The sequence below is a fragment of the Vipera berus genome (assembly GCF_964194415.1).
Source record: "Vipera berus genome assembly, chromosome: 13".
Taxonomy (NCBI): domain Eukaryota; kingdom Metazoa; phylum Chordata; class Lepidosauria; order Squamata; family Viperidae; genus Vipera; species Vipera berus.
The window spans coordinates 6,651,939-6,675,898 of record NC_138216.1 but is presented as its reverse complement, the minus strand read 5'-3'; the positions used below and the strand labels follow the sequence as shown (position 1 = coordinate 6,675,898).

General features: G+C 43.9%; 1 protein-coding gene across 1 annotated transcript in view; it reads left to right on the top strand.

Annotated features, from left to right (window-relative positions):
• The first annotated feature begins 298 nt into the window (after positions 1-298).
• The window catches only part of LOC308674111 (BOS complex subunit NOMO3-like), a 36,241-nt gene continuing 12,579 nt past the window's right edge, over positions 299-23,960 (top strand). The window contains exons 1-20 of the mRNA XM_081338325.1: positions 299-521; positions 3,102-3,191; positions 3,579-3,624; positions 5,547-5,647; positions 5,939-6,045; positions 6,903-6,975; positions 8,033-8,185; positions 8,938-9,075; positions 10,817-10,906; positions 11,449-11,554; positions 12,521-12,671; positions 14,541-14,718; positions 16,000-16,141; positions 17,339-17,470; positions 18,457-18,593; positions 20,042-20,129; positions 20,895-20,958; positions 21,569-21,664; positions 22,323-22,532; positions 23,852-23,934. Coding sequence (XP_081194451.1) covers positions 372-521; positions 3,102-3,191; positions 3,579-3,624; positions 5,547-5,647; positions 5,939-6,045; positions 6,903-6,975; positions 8,033-8,185; positions 8,938-9,075; positions 10,817-10,906; positions 11,449-11,554; positions 12,521-12,671; positions 14,541-14,718; positions 16,000-16,141; positions 17,339-17,470; positions 18,457-18,593; positions 20,042-20,129; positions 20,895-20,958; positions 21,569-21,664; positions 22,323-22,532; positions 23,852-23,934 — 2,335 coding nt within the window. The 5' untranslated portion in view covers positions 299-371. The remainder of the gene's footprint in view (positions 522-3,101; positions 3,192-3,578; positions 3,625-5,546; positions 5,648-5,938; positions 6,046-6,902; positions 6,976-8,032; positions 8,186-8,937; positions 9,076-10,816; positions 10,907-11,448; positions 11,555-12,520; positions 12,672-14,540; positions 14,719-15,999; positions 16,142-17,338; positions 17,471-18,456; positions 18,594-20,041; positions 20,130-20,894; positions 20,959-21,568; positions 21,665-22,322; positions 22,533-23,851; positions 23,935-23,960) is intronic.

Here is a 23,960-nt window from a genome sequence, read left to right as displayed (position 1 = left end):
TAATCAATAAACAAACAGATAAATAAACAGATAAACTATGAACTGGATGACTGAGAATCTCCATAGACATAAATAAACAAATAAATCAAAGTTTTTTTAAAAAAAATTGCAAAAACCCAAGGCATTCCCCTCTGTAAATGAACTTAATGTCCAGTCTCTGAAAGCCTCCGAGGCAACCGAGACGAAAACGCCTCCCCGGCTAGCACGGACCGAAGTAACCTCTGCTTTCCCGGTCCCGCGCTCCCTTCCGCCCTGCCGCTCTGCCCCTACGGAGGAACCATCGAGCGCGGCGGGCGCATGCGCCTTGGCTCTTCCTGAGTCAGCGCTGGTCTTCCGCGGCTGCTCCGCGTGTTACGACGGGCGACTCCGCGATGCTGCGGCGGGGGTCGCCGGCGTGGGGATGCTGGTGGTGGGCGCTGTGCGGAGCCCTCTGGGCCGGGGCCTGGGGCTCCGAGGACATCGTGGTGGGCTGCGGGGGCTTCGTCAGGTCCGACGTCGAGATCAACTACTCCCTGATCGAGGTGAGCGCCCTCCCTGCTAGGTAGGCTAGCGGAGGAGGGGACTTGGATGGTGGTATTCTTTTAAAAAAAAATGTTAGGGTTAGGGTTTTATTAAATATTAAAATGTATTTTTATTTTATCTAGACAATATATATATATATATGTGTGTGTGTGTATATATATATATATATATATACATATACATATACATATACATATACATATACATATACATATACATATACATATACATATATATATATATATATATATATATATATATATATATATATATATATATATATATATATAATGTTAAATATTTGTCAAGTCTTTTGAATGTGCCTTGCTAATTAAATTTTTCCTGTTTGACCTAACTCAAGGCTATCTACAGGCTATAGTCACAACTTATGACAACTCATTATTTGTGTAAATTATTCAAATTGCTAATAAAGAAATTAGGGAGGCTGATATGATCATTTCGAACTAATAAATTCTTTATTAGCATTTTGAATAATTTACACACACACACACATACACACACACACGTGTATGTGTATATATATATATATATATATACATATATGTATATGCATATACATATATGTATATGCATATATATATATATATATATATATATATATATATATATATATATATATATATATATATATATATATATATATATATATATATAATATCTTCAGGCTGGTGTCTTCAGCTTCGTGCTTGTGTGAGCAAAGCGTGATCACGCTTTACTCGCACAAGCACGAAGCCGAAGACACCAGCCTGAAGATGATGAGTGGGACCTCGTCGAAACGTTGCCAAGACACCCTCAATCCTACACGGGAAAAGACCCTAATACGCCAAGACCTACCTACCTACCTACACACACACACACACACACACATATATATATATATATATATATAATTTATAAATTTTATTATTAGATTAAATATTAAAAGTTAAATTAGAAACAACTTTTTATAATGTAAATGTAAATATTGATTTATTTTTATTTTATATATACACAAAATATATATTTATAAATATGTAACATATATACATAAAAATATATAAATTATATATGTATATATATAATTTTATACATTATAGTATTTAAATTTATTTATTTATTTATTTTAATTCCATTTATATCCCGCCCTTCTCCGAAGATTCAGGGCGGCTTACAACCTTAGCAGTAGCCTTCATTCTATGTATATGCCTGCTTATTAGGGCTTTCACACACACCCCCAAGCGGCATTATTACAAAGTCAGCTTATTGCCCCCAACAATTAGAAGTTAAATTAGAAACAACTTTTTATAATGTAAATGTAGGCTATACTATAGTATAAATAATCTACGTAAGCACTGTTCAAGATTGCATTTATGGTATTACATAGATACTATAGAATAAGTAATATAAGAAATGCTGTAATTTAAGTAATTGCTATAATGCAGTGATATAAAAAATATAATGCAATCTAAATAAATAATATACCAGGCTAGAAAGTGGGAAGACCATTCAGGTCTTCTCTTAAGCCATGAAAGCCGGCTTGGGGACCTTTGAGCCAGTCGCTCTTTCTTTCAGCCCAGCCCACCTCACAGGGTTGTTGAGTTATTTGTAAAAATGATAAAGGAGAGATACAAATAAATACATAATATACAGTTTGCATATGCCTGTTAGCAATTGTCTTAAGGTAGGCCATAATAATAATGATGGCAATAATAATGATGGTAATACTAGTGGTAATAATAATGGTAACAACAACAACAATAATAATTTATTGACCTCAATCATCCATATAGTCTTTGACCTCTGGTCAATTTCTGGTTGTATGTATTGAATTGTAGTTGCCTAGCTTCATAATGTACAGCTAGTCCTTCACTTCTCACCCCAGTTGAGTTGCTAAGTTGTTAAGTGAATTTTGTCCCAATTTTACCACCTTTCTTGCCACAGTGGCTAAGTGAATCGCTGCAGTTGCTAAGTTAGTAACACAGTTGTACATTTCATGTGGCTTCCCCACTGACTTTGCTTGTTAGAGAAGGTCGCAAAAGGGGATCACAGGCCCCAGTACACTTGCCATCATCATAAATGTTAGCCAGTTGCCAAGTGTCTGAATTTCGATCACGTGACTAGAGAAGGGATGCTTGCCACAGTCTGTGAGTGTGACAGAGGATCACAAATCACTTTTTTTCCAGTGCTGCTGTAACTTTGAACTGTTTTGTTGAAAGAAAGGTTGTAAGTTTGATCACTGTGTCTGCAAACGCACGAGGATAAACCCTGGTGTTTCCAAACCACAGGGGCTGGTTTGAACAAGAATACAATTGCAATAGGGCTTGCACAACCCAAGGCTGCAGACTTCCATTTAGGGCAAAAGAAACAGTCGCCTCCTTTGAGACGGAGAGCCTCCGGTTAATTGGAGAGGAATAGTTTTTAAGACATTTTGGGATGGGTTTCACAGTGTAGGAAGATTGCTGCAGCCTTGCCAGGAGTTGTGTTCGATTGCAGCAGGGCCGAAGTATCATAAATCAACTGCTCTGCCAGAATAATTCTTATTTCTCTCCCCCCCCCCACTTCCAACGTTTCTTATGCAGGTTAAATTGTACACCAAGCACGGCACCCTGAAGTACCAAACTGACTGTGCTCCAAATAATGGTTACTTTATGATTCCTCTGTATGATAAGGTGAGAGGCTATCTAATAATTTACATTAGGTGGCATTACGTTTCAGGACTGGGTTTAAAGGTGAACCCTACCGAAATTGGTTTCTTCCATTTGGTGACGGATGTGGGGGTGGGTGGGTGGGTGGTGAAAATCCGCCGTGAAATTCATGAAAGCTAGTTGTTTATTTTTGTTTTTAAGAAAAAGTTTCTGAAAGGTAAATAATAAAGTTTTCAAAATGTGTTGAAATTTAGAGGTAGGTCAGTGACTGAGCAGGGATTGCTCCAGGATGTCCAAAATCTTAAATCCCAATATTGCCTGTCAGTATTTACGATAAAGGGTTGAACTGCAGTACGGTATAACTGTAGCATTTTTTCTGTTTTTCTTACTTTTTCTTATTTCTTTTTTTAGGGGGATTTTGTCCTTAAAATTGAGCCTCCCCTAGGGTGGAGTTTTGGTAAGTTGCTATTTTTATAGAATATTTTCCACTTGATTTGAAGCCTATCCTAGCTGTGTATTTGTTTATAAGCTGTGTTTATAATAGACATAGTTGTTGATTGTAGTTGTTTATTGAAGCTCATCCCAAGATGTCTTTCTCATCTGTCCGATAGCTGAAGTCTAAAGCATTTAGAATCTTTTAATTTTTTCAAGGGCTGTGATTGTGTATTCACCCTTCATTGAAATAGATGCATTTATGTGTGTGTGTGTGTGTGTGTGTGTGTGTGTGTGTGTGTGTGTGTTATTTCCATATTACCATTTCTGAATCTGCAGCTCAGGGTCGAATTCTGGAATTCTTGGTCTTTGCTGGCAGATGTTTCATTTATAGATGAATAGGTATTTATAGTCCTTTCATTTATAGACCTTTGCCTGCAGATGTTTCATGAAAACCCCATCCTCTCTTGCGCTGATGACGTTACCTAGTTGGGTAATGAAACATCTGCAAGTAGACAGCCAAGCTGAGAGAGCACCAAGGCCTGAACTAATTGGAAGTGTTTATGCTCAAAACAGTTCCTAAATCTGCTTTCTAGGCTTATTTGCTTCCATTGCCAAAGTCTGGTGCCTTCTTACCAGTTGATAAGCTATCGTGAATCTAGTGAGAGTTACTTTGAATAGAGATGGATTGGATTGTGCTCTAGGTGACCTGTAAGAATCGGGTTTAGCAAAAACACAGCTTAAGACCTGAACAATAATACAACATCATCATCATCATCATCATCATCATCATCATCATCATCATCATCATCATCATCATATAAATTAAAAAACCTGGTTGATACCTAGGATGCTGGTAGCAACCTGTGTCAACCATTAGTGCCAGTCAATTTGAGTGTTCACTTGACTTGAGTTTCATGTTTTATGAATAAATAGTAATAGTAATAACTAATATAATATAATAGTAATAACAACCACCACCTACAAATAGAAATAGAAAGACTGTGGCAAAGGCAAGCAAGGGGAGTACCAATAGTAAGAGGCGCCTTGGGTGCAATCCCAAAACAACTGGAGCACCACTTGGACACCATTGGCATTGACAAATTCGCCATTAGTCAATTGCAAAAGGCGGCCTTGCTAGGAAATGCTTCAATAATAATAATAATAATAATAATAATAATAATAATAATAATAATAATAATAATGATGATGATGATGATGATGATGATGATGTTGGAAGGGACTGTGGAGGTCTTCTAGTCCAACCCCCTGCTCAGGGAGGAAACCCTGTACCATTTAAGACAAATGGCTGTCCAGTCTCTTCTTAAAAATGTCCAGTGTTGGAGCATTCACAACTTCTGGAGGCAGGTTGTTCCACTGGTTAGTTGTTCTAACTGTCAGAAAAATCTCTCCTTAGTTCTAGGTTGCTTCTCTCCTTGACTAGTTTCCATCCGTTGCTTCTTCTACTGCCTTCAGGCGCTTTGGAGAATAGCTTGACTGCCTCTTCTTTGGGGCAGCCCCTTAGAACACTGAACAGAATAACAGAGTTGGAAGGGACCTTGGAGGTCATCTAGTCCAACCCCCTGCTATGGCAGGAAACCCTATACCATTTCAGACAAACGGCGTGTCCAGTCTCTTCTTGAAAACTTCCAGTGTTGGAGCACTCACAACTTCTGGAGGCAGGTGGTTCCACTGGTTAATTGTCCTCAGTGTCAGGAAATTTCTCCTTAGTTCTAGGTTGCTTCTCTCCTTGACTAGTTTCCATCCGTTGCTTCTTGTCCTGCCTTCAGGCGCTTTGGAGAATAGCTTGACCCCCCCCCCCTTCTTCTTTGTGGCAGCCCCTGAGATATTGGAAGACTGCTACGATTTCAGTTAGTTGGAAAAAAAAGAAGCAGCTAGTTTTAACAGGAAAGGATCACGTTGGCGGGTTTTCGCCTTCCTTTCCAGAGCCAACTAGCGTGGACATCCATGTTGACGGCGTCAATGACATTTGCACTAAAGGAGGCGATATCAATTTTGTTTTCACTGGCTTCTCTGTAAACGGAAAGGTAAGAAGGCTTTCCTCTTTTTAAATTTTTTTTAATTTTTTTTGTTTTGTTTTGGACAAGTTACCTGTGTTACTTTGCCTGCGTAGACCTGCTTGTTTCTTAAGACTGGTTCATAACCGGCGCTGAAGACTTTTTATCATTATAAGGCTCCGTGTCTTTGTGTGTGTGTGTGGGTGGGGGGGGGGTCTTCCTCTCGGGCGATAGGTATTTTGTTTTTAAAAATTTAAACGTGGCTGAACGTCATGCCTTTTCCTTGCAACTGGGAAAGTGCTTCCTGCTCATTTCTTGCAGGTTCTTAGCAAAGGCCAATCTCTGGGTCCTGCCGGCGTCCTTGTTTCGCTCAAAAGTCCCAGCACAGGAATGACCTTACAGAGCACAATCACTCAGCCTGGAGGAAAGTGAGTGTGAATTTTGTTGAGATCTCAGAAGAATTGGCAGCAAACCACGTTTCTGAAGAATGGGAACAATAATCAGCAACCTGTTGTATTCCCCCACCACCACCCCTCTTCCTGAATCAGGATGTGGAAATAGCTAACTGTTAGTGGATGGGATCAGTATTTTTCAACCTGGGCAACTTTTAAGAGGTGTGGATTTCAATTCCCAGAATTCCCCAGCCAGAACTCCGTGCTTCTTAAAAAGTTGCCCAGGTTGAAAAACCACTTCTCTAGGTGGGAGAAATCCAAGGACGCGGTGGCTCAGTGGGTTAGGACGCTGAGCTTGTCGATCAGAAGGTCGGCAGTTTGGCAGGTCGAATCCTGAGTGCCGTGTAGCAGAGTGAGCGCCTGTTACTCGTCCCAGCTTCTGCCAACCTAGCAGTTCAAAAGCACGTAAAAAATGCAAGTAGAAAAATAGGGACCACCACGGTGGGAAGGTAACAGCGTTCCGTGCGCCTTTGGCGTCTAGTCATGCCGGCCACATGACCACGGAGACGTCTTCGGACAAGCGCTGGCTCTTCGGCTTTGAAACAGAGATGAGCACCGGCCCCTAGAGTCGGAAACGACTAGCACGCATGTGCGGGGGAACCTTTACCTTTGCCTTTAGGTGGAGAAAGGCATCGGAATAACCATTCTGGTAGGAATGCCTGGCTGGTATTTTGAATTCTTCTGGAGAAAAATTCCACTGGGAACACGGATTTTATTGTGCTGTTGGTGCCCAAAAACTAGAGGAGGAAGTGAATTCATCCATTGGGTTTTATTTCAAACGGACAGGAATGTTCCACGTGGACTATTTTGGTATCTTGTCTTTTTTCCCCCAGGTATGCCTTTTTAAAAGTGCTACCTGGAGAATACGAAGTCTTTGCTTCTCATCCCACCTGGACTCTGAAAGAGGTAATCCTGACTGTCGGCTTCCTTAGCCAATTCCCAAACGGAGAGGGATTGTTTCCCAGCTCAGTTCTCCCAAGTTGTCTTTAGCAAGATTTGTTGAAACGAAAGCAACTGGGTCATAAAAATTCCAGGAGCTGAAAGTCCTTTACAGTTTATCCCAGTGAATATCAAGGTGGAGATTTTTTTTTCCCCCAGTTTTGTTCCTAACGGCCTTCCTGTGAACTAGTAGTAACGGGGAAGTTTTTAGCTGGTTGTTTGCATGACGGTCTCCTGGATCTTTATTGATCTGGAGCCATCTCCTTAAGTGGATGGCTTAAGGAAATGCTATCCATATCTTGGAACGCGGTGGCTCAGTGGGTTAGGACGCTGAGCTTGTCGATCAGAAGGTCGGCAGTTTGGCGGGTCGAATCCCGAGTGCCGCGTAACAGAGTAAGCGCCTGTTACTCGTCCCAGCTTCTGCCAACCTAGCAGTTTGAAAGCACGTAAAAATGCAAGTAGAAAAATAGGGACCACTATGGTGGGAAGGTAACAGCGCTCCGTGCGCCTTTGGCGTCCAGTCATGCCGGCCACATGACCACGGAGACGTCCTCGGACAAGCGCTGACTCTTCGGCTTTGAAACGGAGATGAGCACCGGCCCCTAGAGTCGGAAACGACTAGCACGCACGTGCGGGGGAACCTTTACCTTTTTAATCCATATCTTGAGTTGATTTCTTCAAAAGTCATAGAGTAGACCTTTTCTGCCTTTCCTGTTTTCTTTTGAGTGGGTGAAGAGCAATAGCACTTAGACTTATATACCGCTTTACAGGCCTCTCTAAGCGGTTTACAGAGCCAGCATATCTCCCCCCCAACAATCTGGGTCCCCATTTTACTGACCTCGAGAGGATGGAAGGCTGAGTCAACCTCCAGCCCCGTCGGGATCGAACTCCAGGCTGTAGGCAGAGTTTGGCTGCAATACTGCATTCTAACCACTGCGCCTCCCCCCCCCCCCCCCCCCCGGCTTGATACAGCGATCTATCTTGTGTCGTTTTGGGCCCTCACCTGTTGCTCTTGGTATTTCAGGCCACTACTACCGTGCGAGTCACCAGCTCCAACGCGTTTGCTTCCAGTCCACTCATCGTAGCCGGGTACAACGTGTCTGGATCTGTCCGAAGTGATGGCGAGCCCATGAAAGGGGTCATGTTTCTCCTTTTCTCCTCTTCAGTGGCAAAGGAGGTCAGCCAAACGTTACGAGTTAGAGCTATCCTTGTTAATTAGCCACTTAATTAATCAGCCCCTTCTGCCTTTGGTTCCTGTAGCACTTGAGGAACGCAGCTTCAGGAAAGAAGACTCATGAGGCTGAGTCTGTTCAGGAACCAATTAATTATTGACTCCTGTTGTGGGTGGCAGAACGGATTGTACCATTCTGCCTGTAGGGATTAATGTCGTAACTCAAGGACTACTGTAGGGATTAAAATCATAACTCAAGGTCTACCTGTAGGGATTAATGTCGTAACTCAAGGTGTACCTGAAGGGATTAATGCCGTAACTCGAGATCTACCTGAAGGGATTAATGTCGTAACTCGAGGTCTACCTGTAGCGATTAATGTCATAACTCGAGATCTACCTGAAGGGATTAATGTCGTAACTCGAGGTCTACCTGTAGCGATTAATGTTGTCACTCGAGGTCTACCTGAAGGGATTAATGTCGTAACTCGAGGTCTACCTGAAGGGATTAATGCTGTAACTCGAGGTCTACCTGTAGCGATTAATGCCGTAACTCGAGGTCTACCTGTAGCGATTAATGCCCTAACTCGAGGTCTACCTGTAGCGATTAATGTCGTAACTCGAGGTCTACCTGAAGGGATTAATGCCCTAACTCGAGGTCTACCTGAAGGGATTAATGCCCTAACTTGAGGTCTACCTGTAGCGATTAATGTCGTAACTCAAGGACCATCTGTAGGGATTAATATTGTCTCTCTATACAGGACATCATGGGTTGCAGTTCTTCTCCAGTGGATGGCTTTCCCGCAAGAGAAGATTCTCTCGCCTACCTTTGCAGTGTGATTTCCAAAGAGGACGGTACCTTTAATTTCCAGTCTCTGCCGAGCGGCAAGTACGCCGTGGTGAGTAAGCTGCCGGAAGTTTTTTCTCCAAAGGAGGGTGGCTTCCGACCGTGTGCTTCAGACACGCAGTCTGCTCTAAATCCTGCCTCGTGCCGCGAAAGCATCGATGGATTCTCTTTGGAGGATTTAGAAACTTACCTTTGGAGAGGGTTTCACCCCCACCTGCCCTAAGCAGGATTCCTCTGACCTGCCACATCAATAATAACATCAAGCTTTGATGAAAACAAACGGAATAATCTGCCCGGCGTGTCAGGCATCAGGCACATTATTTCCACTTTGGAATTTCTGCGTTAAATGTCTTCTCATTAAGCTCAGCAAGACGTCTGTTAGCAATGTTTATAGTTATTAAATCTGATTTCATGTTTTCAGCTGCGTTTTGGACGCCATCCAGAATCTGTTGGAGGTGGGAAACGTAATAAATTTTGAATAATAAACTGACGATTGGTCCCAGTGGTTATATCAAAAAATAAATCAATCTTGAACCGCATTTGTGCTTATATCCTCAGATTCAACCTTAATCGTTCTTAGGTCTTGGTTAGGATGGTCTGGATGTGAATTATTTAGTTCCCATCAGTCTGTGAATCTGATTATAATACATTAATGAGAGGATACAGAGCTTTTTTCCCCTTAGATAGTAGCTTTTACTCAGTGTGCAAACAATGAGTTCTCTTCAGACTGATTAACTCAAAACGCTGGAGTATTAATAGCACAGTAAACTAATTTTATTACAGATAAGGTAAAGGTTCACCCGCACACGCGTGCTAGTTGTTTCTGACTCTAGGGGCCGGTGCTCATCTCCGTTTCAAAGCCGAAGAGACGGCGCTTGTCCGAGGACATTTCCGTGGTCATGTGGCCGGCATGACTAGATGCCAAAGGTGCACAAAATGCTGTTACCTTCCCACCGTAGCGGTCCCTATTTTTCTACTTGCATTTTTACGTGCTTTCAAACTGCTAGGTTGGCAGAAGCTGGGATGAGTAACAGGCGCTCGCTCTGTTACGCGGCACTCGGGATTTGACCCGCCAACCTTCTGATCGACAAGCTCAGCATCCTAACCCACTGAGCCACCGCGTCCCTTATATTATAGATAGTCATCAACAACAACAAAAAAAAACCCAACCCAACCCTAAAACCAAGATTTTCTAGGCCAGGTACTAACCATGGATAGGAAAGGATTCTGGCTTGGTCCTATATACAGATGTAACTAACCAGTGGAACAACCTGCCTCCAGAAGCAGTGAATGCTCCAACACTGGAAGCTTTTAAGAAGAGACTTGGACAACCATTTGTCTGAAATGGTATAGGGTTTCCTGCCTGAGCAGGGGGTTGGACTAGATGACCTCCAAGGTCCCTTCCAACTTTTTTATTATTATTGATGATCGCACAGTCAGCCAGACGTTCAGACTGGATTTGGCATTTTTGTCTATCTATCGAGTCCTTACCAAGGACCTGGGATAGGCAGATGTGGATGTTGGATGGTATTACAGATCTCGTCGCAGGATGGAAGCAGTTCCTAGTAAGGCCGCCTTTTGCAATTGACTGATGGAGCATTTGTCAATGCCGATGATGGTATTATTATTATTATTATTATTATTATTATTATTATTATTATTATTATTACTATTACTATTACTATTACTATTATTATTATTATTATTAATTATATCCAATAGGATGAAAAGGATCTGGACTGGATTTGAACATTAAAAGTCATTTTAAGCTCTTGCTTGCTGTCTCCTTCTAGATACCCTTTTACAGGGGGGAGAGAATTACGTTTGACGTCGCCCCTTCCAAATTGGATTTTGTCGTGGAGCACGATAGTCTCAAAATTGAGGTGGGTTGTGCTGGAAAACTGCACAGGTAGTCCTTGACTGATGACCCTAACTGAGCCCAAAATTTACCTGGCTGAGTGAGAAATTTGCTAAGTGCGTTTGACGACTTTTCTCACCACCTTTGTTAAGTGGATCGCTGCGGTTCTTAAATTAGTAACACAAGCTGCTCAGCGAATCCGCTCTCCCCCGTGGACTTTGCTTGTCAGAAGGTCACCAAAGGGGGGGATCACGTGACCCTGGGATGTTGCATCCGTCACAAATGTGAGTCAGTTGTCAAGCGTCTGACCATGGGGATGCTGCAGTGGTCATAAGTGTCGAAAAACGGTCATAAATCACTTTTTCCCCCTAGTGGCGTCGTAACTTTAAACGGTCACTAAGTGGGCTGTCGCAAGTCGAGGACCATCTGTATCGGCGTCCTTTAATAAATTCTGTTGGAAAGGCCCTCTGTTGGGAAAACGGACTTTTGGAACCACTTGGCACGGTGTCAGAAAGGGGAGGGATGATAAAAACCCAACAGGGTTCAAATTCTACTCATCCTTTTCAGCCAGTCTTCCACGTCATGGGCTTCTCGGTTACCGGCAGGATTTTGAACGGCCCCGAGGGCGAAGGGGTGCCCGATGCCACCGTGATCCTGAACAGCCAGATTAAAGGTGGGTATCAATTTGGAGATTGACCTAGGTCAGGGGTGTTAAGCCTTGAAGACTTGTGGACTTCAGTTCCCAGAATTCTGGGAATTGAAGTCCACAAGTCTTAAAAGTTGCCAAGGTTGGACACCCTGAAAGGTTTTTTGTATAGAAGCAACAGTTGTATAAAAGGCAACGCAGCGTGGTTGCCAAGTCTTCAAAGAAATTGGGGGGTTTAAAGGCTTGGAAGAGGTGTTAAGGTAACTTGTCTTTTAGAATTCCTGATCTGTAGCCAAGGAAAGCCAGTAGGAAGTCTGGATATTCAAGTCCCGGGTGTTCTTTTTTTTGTGTGTTTTTTTTTGCAGATTGATAGATTACCTTTATTTTTCTCATGTTTTGCCTACTTGTTCTTTTTCCACCCGATTCCGGGTGTAGGGGTGTAGGTCTAGACCAGGGGTAGGCAACCTTGGCTCTTTTTATGACTTGTGGACTTCAACTCCCAGAATTCCTGAGCCGGCCAGGAATTCTGGGAGTTGAAGTCCACGAGTCATAAAAAAGAGCCAAGGTTGCCTACCCCTCGTCTGTACGTCTGTTGCACATAGTACGCATATAATATAATAATATAATATAATAATTTTATTTATATACCGCCCTTCTCCCGAGGGACTCAGGGCGGTGAACAGGGCAAACATATAAAAATACAAAGGTACAAAAGTTAAAAAAGAATTAAACACAATGCCCAAACTAAAACAATAAATAGATATATTAAAAACAACAATAAAATCCCAACCCATCCCCCATCAGGCCAGGCCGTATGTCGTATCTAGTACGTTTAGGTGTGTGTCATGTATGTGTTCACTTTTGAGAGCGGGCAACTACATTTCATTTTGGATGTGTGTCGTTGTGCCCACAGTAAAAAAACGACAATAAAGGTTTTATCATCTTATCATATCATCTTGTCTTACCTTACCTTACGTTACCTTACCTTACCAGTTACTACCAGATCGGATGGCTCTTTCCGCCTTGAAAACATCACGACCGGCACATACACCATCCAGGCTCACAAAGACCACCTCTTCTTTGATACCCTGACAGTGAAGATTGCTCCCAACACCCCCCAGCTGGCTGATATCATAGTAACAGAGTGAGTGTCCTTGGTGGGGGGGGGTTTGGGGGCAAGGAAAGAGAGCCTTTTGTGTTTGAAGGGGGTGGAATCGGGATGTGCAAGCTTTCGAACTGTTATTTTGAAGTGTCCCAGGCATGAAGAGCCTTGGTGGAGCAGTGGGCTAAAGCCTCCTTAAGGAACACCAGCTGCCTGCAATTAGTGCAGGTTCGAGTCCCACCAGGCTCAAGGTTGACTCAGCCTTCCATCCTTCCGAGGTAGGTAAAATGAGGACCCAGATTGTTGGGGGCAATTAAGCTGACTTTGTAATAATGCCGCTTGGGGTGTGTGTGAAAGCCCTAATAAGCAGGGATATACATAGAATGAAGGCTACTGCTAAGCTTGTAAGCCGCCCTGAGTCTTCGGAGAAGGGCGGGATATAAATGGGATTAAAATAAAAATAAATAAATAAATAAATGAAACCAAGTATTTTCCCTGTGTTGGTGCACCCCTGTGTTTGTTTGTTTTTTTAAAAAAATATTTGATTTTTTTTTTAACACAAAACACCTTAATATTTGGTAAACAGCGTGTTGTCTGGGCTCATATTGACAAAGCCATCGCTAAGAAATCCACGTTTTCTATATTCCAAAGTCCACATCGTAGCTTTGCTCGATTTGTCTCCCCTTCCAGGAATATTCTCTTTGCCTGCCTCGCATTAATACAATTCTTCTTAGTTCGATAGGTAACCATTAAATATAAAGATTTCTTTCCCCCCCCAAAAAAAAAATTTCTACCAATAATTAATCGCATTGATACCATGCTTCTTTTCTATCCGGTCGTAGGAAAGGAGAAGGGAAGGAGGGGAGAAGGAAGGAAAGGAACGGAGGGAGGAAAGGGGGAAGGAAGGAAGGAAGGAAGGAAGGAAGGAGGAGAGGCAAAGAGGAGGAGAGGAGGAAGAGAAAAGAGGAAGGAGAAGAGGGGAAGGAAGGAAGGGAGAATGGAGTTAAGAGGGAGAGAAAACGAAGGAAGGGAAAGAGGGAAGGTGGGTAGAAGGAAGAGAGAGAGAGGAGACAAGAAAATAAGCAAAGGAATGGAGGGAGGGAGGGAGGAAAAGAGCGAAGGAGGGCAGGAAGAAGAAAGGGAAGTTCTTTGCAGCATTCCCATTGGTCAGCTGATCAAAATTCAGATGCCTGGCAACTGACTCGCATTTGTGACGGTCGTAGCCTCCCCGGGGGTTACACGATCCCCTTTTGTGACCACCTGACCAAGCAAAGTCAATGGGGGAAGCCAGATCCACTCCGCAAGCGTGTTACTAACTTGCAACAGCTGCACGGTTTACTTAACAGCCGGCAAGAAAGGTCACAAAACGGGGCAGAATTCACTTCGCAAAACATTTTTTTTTTATTTTAATTCCATTTATATCCCGCCCTTCTCTGAAGACTCAGGGCGGCTTACAAGCTTAGCAGTAGCCTTCATTCTATGTATATGCCTGCTTATTAGGGCTTTCGCCCCCCCCCCCCCAAGCGGCATTATTACAAAGTCAGCTTATTGCCCCCAACAATCTGGGTCCTCATTTTACCTACCTCGGAAGGGTGGAAGGCTGAGTCAACCTTGAGCCTGGTGGGACTCGAACCTGCACTAATTGCAGGCAGCTGGTGTTACTTAAGGAGGCATTAGCCCACTGCTCCACCAAGGCTCTCGCTTAGCAACAGAAGGTTTTGGGCTCAAATCATGGTCGAGGACGACCTAGTGTGAATTGACTGTTTCAGGTCTAGGGGCAACTTTAAGCTTTCTTTGCTAAGTCTTCTACGCGCAACTGCCTTAAAACTGAGTTGGCCATATTCAGGCCTCGGTGCGAACTTTGCATTTGTTTCTTCTTTTTTTTAAAAAAACAAACAAACACAAACCCAGATTCAGCGTCTGCGGGCAGATCTCAGTCACCCGATTCCCCGATTCAGTCAAGCAGATCAACAAATACAAAGTGAACATGTGGCCGCAGGATAAGGATAAGGCTGTGCTGAAGTCTACTGAAACAGATGCTCGTGGCGGGTTTTGTTTCAAGGCAAGACCGGGGTTGTATGTTCTGCAGGTATTAACAATTTCTGCACTTACTTTGGGTTTGTTTGTTTACTGTTGTTCTTCTGTTCTCTCTGCCCCCCCCCACAACCCCCACCCCTGTTACAAATGCATTCAATCTTGTTTCCTTGGGGTTTTTCTACTAGGAACAGGAAAGTTTTTTTTTTTAACAGATTAGGAACTGCTTCTTTCCTCTTTGCAGATGGGCATTTTTGCTGTCTTTTATTTTCTCGACTGATATTGTCAATTTCTCTGTTGTAATTTTATTACTCTAAAGACGACACCCTTTTTTAAAAATTTTTTTTTACAAAAAACAGGGAAACTGGGGCTTTTAATCTTTTGGACCATGCCCCTTTCTTCATTTCATCTAGATTTTATTATTGTTGTTCCATTTTTGTTTCATTCTCGGGAGTAAAAATGTCTTCTGATTCAGTTTGGGGTTGCTGCAGAGAGGAAAGGGGGCAAACAGGCAATCTTGCATCGCTTGGACTACATTTCCCTCAATCTCTTAGTAGAGTATGAGGCTAAGGAGGGTACTTAGGTACCTAAGGAGAGGGCCTCCTCAGGGTGCCATCGGTCAGAGAGTGTCGGCTGGCGACCCCCAGGGGGAGGGCCTTCTCTGTGGGCGCGCCAGACCTTTGGAACCGTTTACCGGTTGAGCTCCGGATGGCTCCCGACCTTCGCTCCTTCCGACGCGACCTAAAAACCTATCTGTTTGAGCAATCCGGTCTGGTCTGACGGGTTCTGTTGTAATTATTGTTTTAAGGTAACTTATCTTCTGCATTTGGGCATTAGGGTTTAATTTGTTTTCAATATCTGTATTTGTTCTTTTGATATTTATGTCACTGTTCACCGCCCTGAGTCCTTAGGGAGAAGGGCGGTATACAAATCAAATCAAATAAATAAATAATACCAGAGAATTTACTCTGCATCCTTCATGATTTGTTTACCTGCTTTTTCTGAGTATAGAAACCAGTGGGCTGCATGCGATTTATTAAGCCAGGATTCCTGGTTTATCATATGTGAGGATCTGCTACGTTGCCGTGCACGGGAATCTGATACCTGCTACTTGCACGTGATTGCAATAACAGAACAGGGGGGGGGGAAATCTTCGGTGGTCCTAAGACAATAGGTAAAAAAAAAAAAAAGCAGAGTAGATTGCAACGGTTGCGGCAGACATCATCAAAAGGAGCCATTGGTTGACAGGAAACGCCTAGAAGTTTTTATTTTTGTTTTAATAGGGTGTTTGCTTTCTCCAAAATCTGTCCTGGACTCCAGCATTGCTTTCTTGCAGGTCATTGTTCCCGATGCAGAAATGAGAGCGGGACTTGCTTTAAAACCCAAAGTATTTCCCATTACAGTGGCTTCCGAGCCAGTACTGGATGTGACCTTCTCTCAGTTCTTGGCGTCTGTTTCTGGGAAGATCACTTGTTTGGGTAAGCTGTTTTTCCCTCCCGGTCCGTGAAAAACACGGAGCTTGACGCGTCCTGCCCTATCACGGGCTTCTGTTGGCATTAGACAGTTCACAGTCTCGGCAGTCGCCTTCCGATGATCCAAGAAGTTGAAGTCCCAAGTTAGCCGGAACTCCAGAGGAAGTGACTGAATTCATCTAGCCTAGGGGTAGGCAACCTTGGCTCTTTTATGACTCGTGGACTTCAACTCCCAGAATTCCTGAGCCAGCATGGCTCAGTTTGAAAACATCTCCCTTTTCCCTCAATGTGGCTGGCTCAGGAATTCTGGGAGTTGAAGTCCACGAGTCATAAAGCGGCCTAGGCCAGGGGTAGGCAACCTCGGCTCTTTTATGACTTGTGGACTTGGACTCCCAGAATTCCTGAGCCAGCCTGGGGAAACTATGGCCTCTTCATGACTCGTGGACTTCAACTCCCAGAGGTCCTGAGCCAGCATGGGGGAACTATGGCCCCTTCATGACTCGTGGACTTCAACTCCCAGAATTCCTGAGCCAGCATGGCTCAGCTTGGAAACCTCTCCTTTTCCCCTCAGCATGGCTGGCTCAGGAATTCTGGGAGTTGAAGTCCACGAGTCATAAAGCGGCCTAGGCCAGGGGTAGGCAACCTCGGCTCTTTTATGACTTGTGGACTTGGACTCCCAGAATTCCTGAGCCAGCCTGGGGAAACTATGGCCTCTTCATGACTCGTGGACTTCAACTCCCAGAGGTCCTGAGCCAGCATGGGGGAACTATGGCCCCTTCATGACTCGTGGACTTCAACTCCCAGAATTCCTGAGCCAGCATGGCTCAGCTTGGAAACCTCTCCTTTTTCCCTCAGCATGGCTGGCTCAGGAATTCTGGGAGTTGAAGTCCACGAGTCATAAAGCGGCCTAGGCCAGGAATAGGCCACCTTGGCTCTTTTATGACTTGTGGACTTGGACTCCCAGAATTCCTGAGCCAGCGTGGCTCAGCTTGGAAACCTCTCTCTTTCCCCTCAGCATGGCTGGCTCAGGAATTCTGGGAGCGGAACTCCACGAGTCATGAAGGAGCCATAGTTTCCCCATGCTGGCTCAGGGATTCTGGGAGCTGAAGTCCACGAGTCATAAAAGAGCCAAGGTTGCCTACCCCTGACCTAGCCAGATTTTTGTGGCTCATCTGTTCTCATTCCTACTTTCTCTTTCCGCAGATGCTTGCGGGGAATTGATGGTGATCCTTCAGTCCATCCTTCGGCCAGGAGAAAAACGCAGCCTCCAACTTGCAGCCAAGTCAACCTCTTTGGCTTTTACCTTTGAAAATGTCCTGCCGGGCAAATACAAAAGTAAGTATCTGGCACGTCCTTCCTCTTTTCAGCACAGTGTTTATATCAGGATTCCCTTTCTGCTTATTTCTGTCTTTGGCTGAGGAGCAGTTTGGCATAGCAGCTGAAGGGAGTTCGGCAGTGCAGCTTCTCTCGGCTGCTCATGAAAGCAGCTGCGTCATTTGGCAGGTTGCTGTTTGCGTGTGACAAAAAAAATTACATGCGTGATTGAATCCAAAGCAGTTTTATTTATTTTTTATTTTTATTTTAATCCCATTTATATCCTGCCCTTCTCCGAAGACTCAGGGCGGCTTACAATCTAAGCACAAATCAAATGTGCTTAGCAATAGCCTTCATTCTATGTATATGCCTGCTTATTAGGGCTTCCCCCCCCCAGCGGCATTATTACAAAGTCAGCTTATTGCCCCCAACAATCTGGGTCCTCATTTTACCTACCAGGGAAGGATGGAAGGCTGAGTCAACCTTGAGCCTGGTGGGACTCGAACCTGCAATAATTGCAGGCAGCTGGTGTTACTTAAGGAGGCATTAGCCCACTGCTCCACCAAGGCTCTTATTAACGTGTCAGTTTTAATAAAATAACAGGGTTACTGGGCTTATACGGCTGGAGGCGGCGCGGTGGTTAGAATGCAGTATTGCAGGTTAACTCTGTCCGCTGCCAGGAGTTCAATTCTGACCGGCTTAAGGCTGACTCAGCCTTCTGTCTTTCCAAGGTCAGTAAAATGAGGATCCAGATTGTTGGGGGTGCAATATGCTGACTTTGTAAACCGCTTAGAGAGGGCTGTAAGGCATTGTGAAGCGGTATATAAGTCTAAGTGTTATTGCTATTGCCAGCTTCGCATTCCTCTCTTTAAAATGGCTTGTCTTCGAGTGTGCGTGCTTTAGGCAATGTTGGTTACTTAGAAGCCAAATGGATTAGTGAGGCTTCTCTTTGCAACCTCTCCATGATTTCTCCCCCCCCCTTTTTTTTAAAAAAAAATAATTTAAAGTGAGCATTATCCAAGACGACTGGTGTTGGAAGAATAAATCCTTGGAGATAGAAGTTGTGGAAGAGGACGTATCGGGCATCGAATTTCGTCAAACGGGGTACATGCTACGATGTTCTCTTTCCCATGCCATCACTTTGGTAGGTAATCCAATCAAATTTTTGTATTAAATATTAAATTTTTGTAACCATTTATCCCCCTTACAAAGGGACTCTGGCGGCGTGCAAGTAAAAAATATTAAAACATAAAAAGAGCATATAAAACTTACAATTTAAAATGGCAAGGAGGGATTAAAAGTTAATAGGAATGGAATGGAATAGAATAGAATAAGGAATAGAATAGAATAGAAGAATAGAATAACAAAGTAGAATAGAAGAATCGAATAGTAGAATAGAATAGAAGAATAGAGTAGAATAGAATAGTAGAATAGAATAACAAAATAGAATAGAATAACAATAGAATAGAATAGAATAGAGTAGGATAGAATGGAATGGAATGGAATGGAATAGAATAGACATTGGAGGTCATCTAGTCCAACCCCCTGCTAAGGCAGGAAACCCTATACCAGGGGTCTTCAAACTTGGCCCTTTTATGACTTGTGGACTTCAACTCCCAGAATTCCTCAGCCAGCGTGCCTGGCTGAGGAATTCTGGGAGTTGAAGTCCACAAGTCATAAAAAGGCCAAGTTTGAAGACCCCTGCCCTATACCATTTCAGACAAATGGTTGTCCAACCTCTTCCTAAAAGCTTCCAGTGTTGGAGCACCCACAGCTTCTCGGAGTCAAGTCATCCCACTGACTAATTGTTCTAACTAAGGAGGAGCTTTCAGATAATCTGCCCCATGGCTGTGAGCTTTTTCCATGCTCCCCAAAAAAGGCTGCAGAGCCATGTTTTCACACCTTTTCCGGAAGGCCAGGAGCGTGGGGGGCCTACCTAACCTTCCGGAGGTGTGTGTGAGCAGTGTTCTATAGGATGGGAGCGTTCTTCCTAGACCCCTCCAGTCCGTGTTCGTTAGCTGACAGGGTCCACAACATGCCTACTCTGCCTGACCTGGTGGGATGGGCTGATGCAATGGGATGAAGTTGGTGTTATTCTGAATTACAGCTACCGTAATTCTCGACTTACAACATTTCATTTAGTGAGGGCTCAAAGCTACAACAGCCTGGGAAAAAACGTGACTGATGACCATTTTTCACACTTATTAACACCTGTCGCAGCATCCTTCTGGTCACGTGATCAAAATTCAGTTGCTTAGCAACTGGCTCACATTTATGACAGGTGCCGTGTCCCGGGATCATGTGATCCCCCTTTTGCGACCTCCCCCCAAGCAAAGCCAATTGGGGAAGCCCGATTCACTTAAGAACCATGTAACTAACTTAACAGATTCAACGATTCACATGACGCCGTGGCAAGGAAGCTCGTAAAAGGCAAAATTCACTTAACAAATGTTTTGTTTAGCAAGAAAAATTTGGGGCTCAGCTGTAAGTCGAGGACCCTTTGCACACGAATGTTTTAGTTTTCTTAGAAAACTTTTGCCTTCAACTTATTTGTTTCTCCCATCTTTTGACTGGGATTTTAATGCTCTTTAGGAGTTCTATCAAGATGGAAATGGACCGGAAAATGTTGGTGTTTACAACCTGTCCAAAGGTGTGAACAGGTTCTGCCTCTCCAAGCCAGGTAGGAATCCTTAGGGGACAAGTTGAAAATGAAAGATGCTTGTTTGCAGCCTATTTTGGAAATAAAGATAGATGAACAGGAGAAGATATTTTTGCAGATAAAATATTTCAAGCGATGGTCAGAAAAATGAGAGGCACGCATTACGCTCCTAAAGCACAGCTTGGTTTGTGACATTTTGACTTTGTGTGTGTGTGTGTGTGTGTGTGTGTGTTGTGAGAACCGGCCACTTCTGATTAATTCAAGTTGACTTGATGACTTTTACTTAAGATGACAGCTGAGCAGAAAAGAGTGGAGGTCCAGAAGAAGCAAAGGCAGAGGACACATCTGTTTTTCTTAACCTCAAAGAAATAGGAACTTGGTACAGGTTTCTGGGCAAACCTGGATTAGATTAACTATAGTTTGATGCAGTCTCTGGATGGACAAGGCATAGTTAATAATCGGAGAACAGCAGAAGAAGCTGTGGGTTGAAAGAGTTTGGAAATGGTGGTTTGGACTCTCTGTGTAGTCGACAAAACTCAAGAACCGTGTGGATTTCAAGAAAAGGCTAAGGTAAAAATATAAACCTTGAAAGCTGGAAAAAAAAAGTTCCCAGGCAGACTTAACAGCAGGCCAATTAAGGCAGAGTCTCTGGAGAATTTCCTTCCTACAGCCTTGACCTGTGCTCCATTTTTGGGACGAGTCAAACTCCTTTGCCAGCTTCTTGCAGGTTTGGAACTATTTTGAAATACGAGGCGTTCCATTGCAGTGTTTGTTCATCCTCTCCAGGTGTCTATGAAGTAACGCCTCGCTCCTGCCACCGATTCGAACATGAATATTACACCTATGACACGTAAGCATAGTTGGCGGGGAAATATTTTTGGATGGTGTCCATCAGGAATCTTCCAAAGGGAAGCAGTTTTGAGGGCTGATTTGATGTGTGGGAAGACGTGGGGCTTTTTTGTGGGGCCTAAAACGTTTCAACTTCAGAAGACGGGGGAAGGCCATCTTGCCTTGTGGGAGATGGGTCCTTTGTGAGTTGCCATGCTCACCTTGGCAGCCATTTTGTGAATCACGTAGCTCCACCCAGGCTGCCATTTTGTAGATAAGCCGGAGCCTCCCTGTAGTAGCCATTTTATGAGAGTTCCCAAAACCTCATCCATTTCCAAAGGTTCCTTTGCGATAGGTAATGTGACTCAACTTCAGGAAGAGTTTTCTTTACTGTGAAATAATTTGATAAACTGTACTAGTCTCTTTCTGTAAGTCTTAGATTTGAAACCCAACTGTAGTGAAATGTATTTTCTTTTCTAAATTTGTTGTTGTGACACACTTAAGCTGCAAGGGTTTCAGAAAGCTTCCTGCCAATAAGGTCACGATTTCTTGTATCCAAAATCTGATGTGAGCCAACGTTGAGTAAGTTTTCACCTTGAAATTCCACTTTTTGGGTTGGATTATTCATCCAGGTCTGCTCCAAGTATCCTGACCCTGACTGCAATTCGTCACCACGTGCTTGGAACGATTACCACTGACAAACTAATGGATGTGATGGTTACCATTCGGTAAGAATCGGATGGCCTTCAGAAGGCTGTCCTTGAAATGTCTTTCAACTTTGGCCAAATATTGGTTCTCCCGTAGACCAGGATGGAGGAATTAGGATTATATTCTGGTATCTTTATCTGTCTTAGATTTCAAATCTTATTTTCTCATTTAATAGAAGTTAATAGAACCTAGGAATGTCAGATGTTCTCCAGAGGTTGCCGAATTGGCACCAAGAACATTTGGCCAGCATAATGATGGGTTCTGGGAACTGGGTTGCAGTAATATTTGAAAGTCTACAAAGTCCTTCTGCCAGAGCAAGTAGTATGCTTGTTACAAGATCCCCGTAGTCCAGAGTGCCCCATATTCAATCTGGTGACCATACTCCAAGTTGGAGTAGGAGCTCCTTCATTGGGAAGCAACAGTAACTCAGCATTGATTCCTTTGCTCTGAATGAAGAAACGATGGGTTCTTGACATCTTTAGGTAAACAGTTCAAGTAGCACGTGACCGGAACATTGAATGCGTTGTATGTTCCTCCTGGTTCACATGGGGATGGAAGTACATCCTTTGTGTGCTAGGTTAGGATGATTGTTCCATTTAGTCTTTCAACGACATAGCTGAATTCTAGGATTACAAGAACCTGCAGTGGTTTTCACAAGGCCGCATTCCCCTCTCCTAGGTCTTCAATCGACAGTGAACCTGATTTGGTGCTTGGGCCATTGAAATCCCAACAAGAGCTACGTCAGGAGCAGCAACGGGCTGAAATAGAAGCTCGCCGGCAGGAGAGAGAGAAGAAGGGACAAGATGAAGAAGGATCTAAGCCACCAGTGCAGGAAGTGGTGGAGGAGCTCTTGGGGCCATTCTACTATGACTTTTCCTATTGGGCAAGGTGCGTTGACCTTGTGTTGGAAGAAAACCCTTTTGTGTGTTTTATTATTTTTACAAGTAACCTATTGGAACACCTCCAAAAGAACTTCCTCCTCCTGTTTTCCTCACTACAACAGCCCTGTGAGATGAGTTGGGCTGAGAGAGAATGTCTAGCCCAAGGTCCCCCAACTGGCTTTCATGGCTAAAGTGGGACTAATTTTAATTTTAATTTAATTTAATAATATTTATATACCGCCCTTCTCCCTGAGGACTCAGGGCGGTTCACAGGGCAAAAGTCAAATACAAAGTACAACCATTAAAAAGAGATTAAATAATTGCCCAAGTTAAAACAATTAATACAATAATAAAACCCCAAAAATAAAATTAAGAATACAAAAAAAAATAAAAACCCCACCAATCCCCATCAGGCTAGGCCGGCTTGTACAAACAAAAACGTCTTGAGATCGCGACGAAAGGAGCGAAGATCGGGCGCCATCCGGAGCTCTACCGGCAACTGATTCCACAGCTCCGGAGCGCCCACAGAGAAGGATCTCCCCCTGGGCGCCACCAATCGACATTCTCTGATCGGTGGCACCCTGAGGAGGCCCTCTCTGTGGGAACGCACAGGGCGCAGGGAGCTTGATGCCGGCAGCAGATGTTCCCTAAGGTACTCCGGCCCCATGCCATGAAGGGCTTTGAACACCATTACCAGTACCTTGAATCTCACCCGGAAGGCAACTGGCAACCAATGCAGCTCACGGAGCAAAGGTGTAACGTGGGAGTATCGGGAGACTCCCAACACAACTCTCGCGGCTGCATTCTGTACTCACAGTCTCCTGGTGATTGGCCCAAAGTCACCCAGCTGGCTTTCATGGCTAAGGTGGGACTAGAACTCACAGTCTCCTGGTGATTAGCCCAAAGTCACCCAGCTGGCTTTCATGGCTAAGGTGGGACTAGAACTCACAGTCTCCTGGTGATTGGCCCAAAGTCACCCAGCTGGCTTTCATGGCTAAGGTGGGACTAGAACTCACAGTCTCCTGGTGATTAGCCCAAAGTCACCCAGCTGGCTTTCATGGCTAAGGTGGGACTAGAACTCACAGTCTCCTGGTGATTGGCCCAAAGTCACTCAGCTGGCTTTCATGGCTAAGGTGGGACTAGAACTCCTGGTCTCTTACATTCAGAGTCCCTGTTGATTGTGAGGGAACTTCCCTGCAACACCTGGAAGGTGGTTCCTTCCACTTGCCTTGGAAAGACAGTTTAGACTAAACCAGTATAACAAGTCGCCGTAAATTTCGGACCAAATAGTCTTAAGGTCCAACGCTTTTATTGTGTGATTTCTAGATCCGGGGAGAAAATCACGGTGACACCATCATCTAAAGAACTTCTTTTCTACCCTCCTTCCATCGAGACTGTGGTCAGTGGCGGTAAGTCTTGGCAGTCGTTCTGCGGT